The sequence below is a fragment of the Eretmochelys imbricata genome, chromosome 1 (assembly GCF_965152235.1).
Source record: "Eretmochelys imbricata isolate rEreImb1 chromosome 1, rEreImb1.hap1, whole genome shotgun sequence".
Classification (NCBI taxonomy): domain Eukaryota; kingdom Metazoa; phylum Chordata; order Testudines; family Cheloniidae; genus Eretmochelys; species Eretmochelys imbricata.
The window spans coordinates 2,468,712-2,479,800 of NC_135572.1; the positions used below are offsets into that span (position 1 = coordinate 2,468,712).

General features: G+C 45.1%; 1 protein-coding gene across 1 annotated transcript; it reads right to left on the minus strand.

Annotated features, from left to right (window-relative positions):
• Positions 1-4,770: 4,770 nt before the first annotated feature.
• LOC144277812 (olfactory receptor 52E8-like) lies at positions 4,771-5,715 on the minus strand. The gene has a single exon (XM_077838819.1). It carries the CDS (start codon positions 5,713-5,715, stop codon positions 4,771-4,773), a length of 945 nt encoding a protein of 314 aa, XP_077694945.1.
• Between the last annotated feature and the right edge of the window lie 5,374 nt (positions 5,716-11,089).

Genomic DNA, 11,089 nt, shown 5'->3' on the forward strand with positions numbered 1-11,089 from the left:
AGAAAGTGGTGTTGGAGAGCTGCCGAGCAGCCTCTTGTTCATATTCCGACCTATTCATGATGACAACAGCACCTCCTTTGTCAGCCTTTTTGATTATGATGTCAGAGTTGTTTCTGAGGCTGTGCATGGCATTGTGTTCCGCATGGCTAAGGTTATGGGGCAAGTGATGCTGCTTTTCCACAATTTCAGCCAGTGCACGTCGGCGGAAGAACTCTATGTAGAAGTCCAGTCTGCTGTTTCGACCTTCAGGAGGAGTCCACCTAGAATCCTTCTTTTTGTAGTGTTGGTAGGGAGACCTCTGTGGATTAGTATGATGTTCAGAGGTATGTTGGAAATATTCCTTGAGTTGGAGACGTTGAAAATAGGATTCTAGGTCACCACAGAACTGTATCATGTTCGTGGGGGTGGAGGGGCAGAAGGAGAGGCCCTGAGATAGGACAGCTGCTTCTGCTGGGCTGAGAGTATAGTTGGATAGGTTAACAATATTGCTGGGTGGGTTGAGGGAACCATTGCTGTGGCCCCTTGTGGCATGTAGTAGTTTAGAAAGTTTAGTGTCCTTTTTCTTTTGTAGAGAAGGAAAGTGTGTGTTGTAAAAGGTAGACTTCCTCCTCAGGCCCTACGCTACCAGCACTCCCAGCTACCTTCGAGACACTACTGACTTCCTGAGGAAACTACAATCCATCGGTGATCTTCCTGATAACACCATCCTGGCCCTGACAATTAACTTAGGCTTGAATAGAGACTGGGAGTGGCTAAGTCATTATGCAAGGTAACCTATTTCCCCTTGTTTTTTCCTACCCCACTCCCCCCCCCCCCAGACGTTCTTGTTAAACCCTAGATTTGTGCTGGAAATGGCCCAACTTGATTATCATACACATTGTAAGGAGAGTGATCACTTTAGATAAGCTATTACCAGCAGGAGAGTGGGGTGGGAGGAGGTATTGTTTCATGCTTTATGTGTATAAAAAGATCTTCTACACTTTCCACAGTATGCATCGGATGAAGTGAGGTGTAGCTCACGAAAGCTTATGCTCAAATAAATTGGTTAGTCTCTAAGGTGCCACAAGTACTCCTTTTCTTTTTGTGATTGTTAGTTTGCCTGTCCCGCCCTCACCTCAGCAGTTCCTACTTCTGCTCTTCCTCCCCACCCTGGCCTGCTTTTCCCCTAAACTTAACTTGCCACCCCCTTGATTACGTCTTGCTCCATGCACCCATGTCACCTCCCGAAGGGCTTGTGCCCCTTCTCCCTTTTAAATTTCAACCCTTGTTCACTGCACCACATCCCAATGATATTGCGGCTGGAGAGCCAGTATACCAACCTCGCACTGGTGATCAACCCCCCTTCCCTGCCTCAGTCATCTTCTTCATGCACTCCCAACCACCCGCCGCATTCGGTTTGAATTGCATGATGGAAACCGTGGCTCTGGCGTGATGAGAAAATGTGGTTACGGCAGGGAAGTCAGGACTCCGGGGTCCTATCTGTCCTCCTGAGTCCTATCTGTTTTCCTTCCACACAATCTCTGTGTGACCTCGACAAATGTATGCCTCCTGGTGCCTCAATTTGCCTATCTGTGTAATGGGGACATGTTCAGAGTAACTTTTCTTTCCTAGGTGTTTTGAAGATCCTTCAATAAAACATGCTGCAGACTGTGAGGATAGTTTCATATTTAGCCAAAGGTGGAAGTCCTTTGTTTCGGTTTGACTCTCTCCCAGTTCCTGATGGAGAAGTACATGGTTTAAGATGGATTCCATTATCAGCTGACTTGGCCACCTCTCTTCGCAGGGCCCCCATTGCCCCTCCTGCTTACAGGTGTCCCGAAAAACATACAGGACAAAACCCATTCACAGCCAATTGCTCGACTTAAATGGAGCCATCATTTCCCTGAAATACCATTCATGGCCCTCACTTAGCGTGACTACATCAGTAATACAAGTTAATACTTCATATTCCTACCTTCAGTCATAAAAATGATACATGCATACAAATAGGATGAACGCATTCAGTCGATTGTACCTTTTCCAATAACACATGACAAGAGGCATTTCACAGAAAGCATATGCCATTAAGGTCAGATTCATATTCATAAGTATATTTGCATAAAGCATATGGAGTGCAACGTCACACAGCCAATTCCTCTCTGCCTCAGCGGAGAGCCCAGGAGTTCTCATCTCCCTTCGGAAGGTCCCTTACTACTGGTGACCTAAATATAAAGGGAAGGGTAACAACCTTCCTGTATACAGTACTATAAACTCCCTCCTGGCCAGAGGCCCAAAATCCTTTTACCTGTAAAGGGTTAAGAAGCTCAGGTAACCTAGCTGGCACCTGACCCAAAGGACCAATAAGGGGACAAGATACTTTCAAATCTGGGGGCGAAGCCGGGAGCGGCGCGGGGGGGGGAAGGTTTTGGTCTGTCTGTTCCGAGTGCTTGCTGGACACAGACCAAGGAAGCAAGCAATCCAACTCCGTTAGAATCGCTAAGTACTAGCAAGGGAATACGTTAGCTTATTTTTGTTTTGGCTTGTGATTTTCTCTGTGCTGAGAGGAAGGTGTGTTCCTGGATTTCTTTTTGTAACTTTAGAGTTTGGCCTAGAGGGAAATCCTCTGTGGTTTGAATCTGATTGTCCTGTATGATTACCTTCCATCCTGATTTTACAGAGGTGTTTCTTTTACTTTTTCTTTCTTTCCAATTCCTCTCTGCCTCAGCACAGAGCCCAGCAGTTCTCAACGTAGTCAAATCCTTGCCTCGAGGGCATCCGAGACAGACCAGAGGGCTGAGAAGAACAGACAAAGAGAAAAGAAGCCGTATATAAAATTGGCAACCCCCTTCTCTGCGTGCCAAGCAGCACTGCGTGGGGCCCGCACAGGAACTGCTAGCGTATCTCTGTGAAACAGAGGCTCATTTAGGGGACTGTAAAGCTCTTCATGTATAGCTTTGTCTAACACAGGAGTTATGTGCTTGATATAACCCATCACCGCTTGTGTAATTCCTTCTCAATGAAATCCTGTGTATCGCGGATAATTCTTGTGGACGTTTTCACTGGTCGGACAGTCATCCTCTCCACTGGGAGCCACGAAAGACCCATTTCAGGGGTAGTAGCGCCCCCTAGTGTTAATATTTGATAGCAGAGGACGGTTTACTGTCATGTCTATGTGAATAGGTTTTTCCCCTGAATGAATGCTGTTTCTGGACTGGCTTCTCGGTAAGAGGTTGCTATCCTGGATAACTGGTGTTGACCAACTAATTTACATATTGTGCTGAATCAGTTCTGACCTATTATTTATGGCTCGAGGTTTGCAAATGCAGACAGTGAGGGGTCATCGTACCGAGGCTGAAGGGGATGCCCAGAACCCTCCGGTTGTGGTGAAGGGGTGTTTACTGAGATAGGCATGTGAGGATCTGGGCTCTGTTCTCCGGCTGCCAAACACTGTTCCTGTCTTGTTCAGGGAAGGGTGTTTGAATGACATATTATTAAAATATCAGACTTGTGCACTTCCACTCCTAAGAAAAGAACAAATGAGAAATGCTGCTGTTTGGATTATGTATCAGGCTGTGAATAAGTTTGCAGAGGAGCATGAGATCTGGAAAGATGAGAAGGAAAATTTGCAACAGGAGCTGCAGAAGCTGAGATTGCAAAATGAGGGGATGCAAAGAGATTTACAAACTTCTCTGATGCAAAATATTGCCAATGCCCAGCTATGGTTGCGTTAACTCAGACTTGTCAGGAATTGGAATGTGATATGAATGCACAAATGCAGGAAAAACAAAAGTATCAATTGGAGGCAAAACGATATAAAGGGGCTGTGTCCGTTTTAACTGAACAGGCTACAAAGCCCCCTGAAAAAGAAAATCATAAGAAATGCTGTGAAGTGATTAACAAGCTGTTCTCGAGTTGGGATAAAAGGACTTCCCCCCACCCAACTCCCCAGGAGCTAGGGGAGAGAGAGGTGTGTCCTCCATGTCATTACACAGTCCAAGGTCCTCCCTCATCAGTCCCACGCTAATATCCATTCCCAGACACACACCCCCACGTCAACCCCACACAAATATCCATTCCCAGACAGGTCCCACCCCCCATCACCTGTATGGATAATATCGATTCTCAGACCCATCTTCCCCATCAGCCCCACGTTAATATCCATTCACAGACCACCCACTCCATCAGCCCCACGCTAATATCCATTCTAAACCCCACCCTGCTCTCCCATCACCTCCACCCCGTTCCACACCACTAACCACCCCTTCCCCCTGATTTTCAGCTGGAACATCGAGTCGAAAAGGGGATCTGGCAGTGTCCAGTTACAGCAGAGTTTGTGTGGGGGGGCACAACCCTGTCATTAACTCACATCAGCCCGTGCCCAACTGGGGCTGCGTCCTACAAGCAGGAAGGATCCTCATCAGGCTTCTGAAACTCCGGTTCCATCCCCGGCACATAGAGGATGCAGCTGGGGTAGAGAGGGGGATGGAGACAATCCAGCAAGTAATAGGGATAGCGGAGGAGAGGTGTGAGTGACAGGGGCAGGACAAATCGGGGAAGAGGTGGGGCAAAGTGTGGGGCCTCAGGTGTCCAGTTACCGGCAATAAGAAATGTGGTAACCTTGTGAGTTGTACATCGATGGAGTCCCCAGACTGTCAGGTTGACACAGCACTGTAATGTAAAGAAAGGATTTTATGTCTCCAGTCACTGATTCAGGGAAGAGAACACAGCAACATGTCAACCATCAGATCTCCACAGAGCTTGGTCTGAGAGCCAGAGCACCAGAAGTAAACTTTATTCAATATGAGTAACGTGCCAGATCAGCCTGTCCCGGACCTGTTTGGTCCTCACCCCGTAGATGATGGGGTTTAGCATGGAGGGCAGTAGAATGTACATGTTGGCCATGAGAATGTGGAAATGCGGGGGCACATTGTGACCAAACCTGTGTGTGAGGAAGGAGAAGAGACCTGGGATATAAAACACTAAAATGACACCGAGGTGGGAGCCACAGGTCCCAAAAGTCTTGAGCCGGGCGTCCTTTTTGGGGAGGCTGAAGATGGCCCTGAGGATCTGGATATAGGACACAGTGATAAAAGACACATCCAGACCAATCACCAAGAATGCCACAGAGAGGCCGTAATAACTACTGATGCGTATGTCAGCACAGGCCAGGTTCACCACAGCTATGTGCTCACAGTAAGTGTGGGAGATGATGTTGGTTCTACAATATGGCCACTGCCTCGCCAGGAAAGGAAAGGGCAGGGCAAGAATGCTGCCACGCAGCACCACGGCCAGGCCGACCTTGGCCACAAAGCGGTTGGTCAGAGTGGTGGAATGTCTCAGCGGATCACAGATGGCCACATAACGATCCAAAGCCATGGCCACGATGATTCCAGACTCCATCACTATACAGCAGTGAATGAAGTAGAGCTGGGTGAGGCACAAACTAAAATCTATCTCCCTGGAATTGAACCAGAAGATGCTCAGAATTTTGGGCACGGTGGATGCAGACAGGACCAGGTCGGTGACAGCCAGCATGCAGAGGAAATAGTACATGGGCTCATGGAGCCTTGGCTCTGTCTTCACGATAAACAGGATGGTGAAGTTCCCCAAGAGGGTGACGGTGTACATGACAAAGAAGGGGATGGAGATCCAGACGTGGGCTGCCTCCAGGCCAGGAATGCCCAGCAGGATGAAGGTGGAGGGGTTGGAGAAGTCGGTTGTGTTGGAATCTGACATGGAGTAGGAGAGAAGGTCTCCAACTTTGAGGCAGAACAGTGTCGCCTGCATCTACTGTAAATTGCCTCGACTTGCTGTATGTGCGCAGAGTCTAGGGTGGTGGTCACATGAGAAATGCCTGGAAGGAGAGACAATGCCATTTTGAGACAATACATGCACAATTGGAGGCTGTTCTCATGGGTGAATCAAATTGATCACTTTTCACACACTGGAAAATGGCATTTTCTTTATTCAAATAAATGAATTCTGAATAACTGACTCAGATAACACCATTCCATACTTGACGGTGCTCCATGGGTCTATAATTCCTACACGCCATGATGTGGGACACCTTAATAGGCACAAGGAGGAAACGTGTGCGGATACTGGTTATCCGTCATTGTTCCTTAATACAGTGGAAGCCAAACTAGTGAGTCCATGCTGTCTGGACTTCCCCATTCACCTGCTTGCTCATTCGCAGTAGTGGCTGTTAGGATATAGATATTCAGGCCTGTCGGTAAAGGACTGTACTCGAGGAATTTAGGTGTATTCTTATCATTTGGCTAGTTCTAGAGGTATAAAAGAAAGAATCAAAATCACTGTCTGCTGGTGTAAGGGCCTTCTCTTACTGTGACAGTCTGAGGCCCTGTTCTTAGGCTAAGGCCTTTGGCTAAGCAGCAGAGGCAGCCATGAGCTGGGAGGCGACCGGTCACCTCCTCACATTCCAAACTAGTCACATTGAAAGAAGGTGCTATTGGGCTGTTAGTATACAATCCTGTCCTGATAATGCCTATCACCTCCAGAGAAAGGGAAGTGCCTATAAAATGTAAAAGGAAACTTAGTTTGATAGCATCCTGTCTGGCAAGAACTCACTTATCCATAGCTAGGATGTGAAATCCTCACTTCTGTATTGTTTTGTCATTAGAGTTCCCACTTTGCTATTGTTTGTCTGTATAATCTCTGTCTGGTTCTGTGATTGTTTCTGTCTGCTGTATAATTAATTTTGCTGGGTGAAAACTAAATAAGGTGGTGGGATATAATTGGTTACATTATCATGTTACAATATGTTAGGATTGGTTAGTTAAATTTCAGGAAAATGATTGGTTAAGGTATAGCTAAGCAGAACTTAAGTGTTACTATATAGTCTGCAGTCAAATTCCTGACCGTTCTCTCTTAACAGTAAACTATTAAAAAAAAGGAAAAGTTTAAAAATTTTTCACAAGGTGAGGAAACAATGGAGAAGCTGGTATGTGATTCATTACAAAAATGTCGAGGAATATAATTAATGACAATCAACAACATTTTGGTAAACAGGTTTTGTCAAACAAACCCAATTTCATTCTTTAGTGAGAGTATTTGTTTAGTTGATCAAGGGTATCTGAGGCATTTCATTTCATGGGAAAACCTTCAGATAAAAAATGAACACTCTACAACATGAGTAAAGCATACTTTAAATGGACTAAACACTGGCTCACTGACAGATCTCAGAAAGCAGATGTCAACGGGCCATTGCCAGCGAATGGGGGTGCTCAGATTGGTGTTCTGCGGAGATCAGTTCTAGGCCCGAAGCTATTCAATATTTTCATCAATGATCTGAGAGCAAATAGAAAATTACTACATGGCATTGGTGAAAAAACGTTCTGCACAATGGTGTGTGTAATCTACCAGAGAAAGGCAGAACAAGGCCTAATGGCTGGAATGTGAAGCCAGAGAAATTCCAGTGTGGGGGCCAAATATTTAGCACTAAGAATGATTAACAATTGGAACAAACTGCAAAGGGAAGAGGTAAATTTTCCAACTACCCATATCTCCAGAACCACTTAAACAGCTACAGCAGCCTGGCCATAACACTTCAGTGCAGACAGTACTTACACCGATGACAGTGGTTCACCCACCAGTGTAGGTAATAAACCTCCCCTAGAGGTGGTAGCAAGATTGATGCTGTCTACTCCAGGGTGAGGATGACACAGTTACATTTCTCTAGGGTGTGGATGTATTTACTGGTTTCAGAGTAACAGCCGTGTTAGTCTGTATTCGCAAAAAGAAAAGGAGTCCTTGTGGCACCTTAGAGACTAACCACTTTATTTGAGCATGAGCTTTCGTGAGCTACAGCTCACTTCATCAGATGCATACCGTGGAAACTGCAGCAGACTTTACTGTTGCCAAAAAAAAAAAGAAAAAAAAGGCAAATGCAATGTTTGACACCAAACTGGGAGGAGAGGTAGATACGCTGGAGTGTAGGGATAGGATACAGAGGGACCTAGACAAATTAGTGGATTGGGCCAAAAGAAATCTGATCAGGTTCAACAAGGACAAATGCAGAGTTCTGCACTTAGGATGGAAGAATCCCATGCAATGCTACAGACTAGGGGCCGAATGGCTCGGCAGCAGTTCTGCAGAAAAGGACCTAGGGGTTACAGTGGATGAGAAGCTGGATATGAGTCAAGAGTGTGCCCTTGTTGCCAAGAAGGCCAGTGGCATTTTGGACTCTATAAGAAGGGGTATTGCCAGCAGATCATAAGACGTGATCATTTCCCTCTATTCAACATTGGTGAGGCCTCATCTGGAGTATGGTGTCCAGTTTTGGGCCCCACACTACAAGAAGGATGTGAGAAAAATTGGAAAGCGCCCAGCGGAGGGCAACAAAAATGATGAGGGGACTGGAACACATGACTTCTGAGGAGAGGATGAGGGAACTGGGATTGTTTCGTCTGTGGAAGAGAAGAAGGAGGGGGGATTTGATAGCTGCTTTCAACTACCTGAAGGAGGTTCCAAAGAGGATGGCTCTAGACTGTCTCAGTGGTAGCAGATGACAGAACGAGGCGTAATGGTCTCAAGTTGAAGTGGGGGAGGTTTAGGTTGGATATTAGGAAAATCTTTTTCATTCAGAGGGTGGTGAATGCGTTCACTGGAATGCGTTGCCTAGGGAGGTGGTAGAATCTCCTTCCTTTGAGGTTTTTAAGGTCAGGCTTGACAAAGCCCTGGCTGGGATGATTTACTTGGAGATTGGTCCTGCTTTGAGCAGGGGATTGGACTAGATGACCTCCTGAGGTCCCTTCCAACCCTGATATTCTATGATTCTATGGTTTGTTGTATTAGCAGAGGCATAGCGAGCAAGTGATGAGAGTGTGATACTACCAGTCTACTCGGTGCTGGCTATGTCTCAGAAGGAACACCGTGTCCAATTTTCTTCACTACTATATAGAAAGATGTGAAGAAAGTGGAGACGATCCAGAGGAGAGTGAAAAAAGATGATCAAAAGGATGGAATGCAAGTCATATCAACAAAGTCCAAAGAAACTGGTTCGGTTTACTTTGGAGAAAAGGAGGTTAAGAGGGGATGTGATAACGCTCCTCAAATACAGAGCACATGACAAGAGGCAATGAGTTCCAACTACAACAGAGCAGATTTAGATTAACTCTCAGGTCAAAATTCCTAACTTTAAGCACAGTAGGACAATGGAAGGGGTGCCTCAGAAAATAATGAAAGCTCTTTCACTGGAGGTTTTCCAAAGGAGGGTGGATAGCCACCTGGTTAGATACAACAAGTCCTGACTCTTGGCAGAGAATCAGGCTAGCTGACCCTTGAGGTCCCTTCTCACCCCGTGGCTCTGTGATTCTGTGATGTAAACTCGTAGTTTAGAACAGGCCTTAGGCAAACACAAGTCAAGGACCTTAATACAAGGGTAACTGGGTAAAATGTAATGGTCTGTGTTATACAGGAGGTCAGACTGGATGATCTAATGGTCCCCTTTGACTTTAAACCCTATGAATCTATCAATGAAGAATGTAGATCAGGCATTTATATTTACTCTTTCTCACAACACATGAATAAGGGAACATAAGGACATAAGAATGGCCATACATGGTCAGACCAAAGGTCCATCTAGCCCTGTATCCTGCCTTCTGACAGTGGCCAGTGCCAGGTATCCCAGAGGGAATGAACAGAACAGGCAATCTCCAAGTGATTCATCCCCTGTCCCCCATTCCCAGCCTCTGGCAAACAGAGGCGAGCGTTACCCTCTCAGCCCATCCGGGCTAATAGCCTTTGATGGACCTATCCTCCATGAAATTAACGAGTTCTTTTTGAACGCTGTTATGGTCTTGGACTTCACAACATCCTCTGGCAAGAAGGTCCACAAGCTGACTGTGCGTTCTGTGAATAAATACTTTCTTTTATTTGTTTTAAACCCACTGCTTATTATTTTCATGTGGTGACCCCTAGTTCTTGTGTTATGAAAAGGAGTAAACAACACTTCCATATCTACATTCTCTACACCAGTCATGATTTTATGGACCTCAATCACATCTCCCCTTAGCCATCACTTTTCCAAGCTGAAAAGTCCCAGTCTTATTAATCTCTCCTCATTCAGAATCCGTTCCATACCCCAATTCATTTTTTTTTGTCCTTTACTGAACCTTTTCCAATTCCAATACAACTTTTTTGAGATGGAGCAATCACATCTGCACTCAGCATTCAAGAAGTGGGCGTACCATTGATTTATACAGAGGGAAGATGGTATTTTCAGTCCTATTATCTATCCCATTCTTAATTATTCCCAGCGTTCTGTTTGCTTTTTTGATTGCCTCTGCAAATTGAGTAGATGCTTTTAGAGAACTATTCACAATGACTCCGAGCTCTCCTTCTTGAGTGGTAACAGCTAATATAGATCCCATCATTCTATATTAAGAGCCTTTGGTGAGGGACCTTGTCAAAGGCTTTCTGAAAATCTAAGTAGACTATATCCACTGGATCCCATTGGTCCACATGTTTGTTGCACACTTCAAAGAATTCTACTTGATTGGTAAGCATGATTTCCCTTTCCCAAAATCTTCCTCAACAAATAATGTTCCTCTATATGTCTGACAATATTCTTCTTTATTATGGTTTCAACCAGTTTGCTCGCTACTGAAGTCAGGCTTACAGGCCTGTAATTGCCCGGATCACCTCTGGAGCCCTTTTTAAAAATTGGAATCAAATATAATATCCCCCAGTCATCTGTTACAGAAGCTGTCATTTATGGTGTCAACTGCAACCCATCCTGAGGTGAGATGAACCCAGTCAATATGGGGATAATTGAAATCCCCCATTATTATTGATTTTTTAAAAAAATTTCAATATCCTCTCTAATATCCCTCAGCATTTCACCTTCACTATCACCATCGTGATCAGGTGGTCAGTAATATATGCCTACCCCCATATTCTTATAATTAGAGCATGGAATTTCCATCCACATAGATTCTATGATACAGTTTGATTCATTTATGATTTTTACTTCATTTGATTCTATGTTTTTCTTCACATGTAATCTCACTCCCCGACCAGCATGACCTCTTCTCTCCTTTTGATATATTTTGTACCCTGGTATTACTGTATCCCAATGATTATCTTCATT

Coding starts and splice junctions, on each gene's coding strand:
- LOC144277812 (XM_077838819.1), bottom strand. CDS start 5,715: ATGTCAGATTCCAACACAACCGACTTCTCCAACCCCTCCACCTTCATC.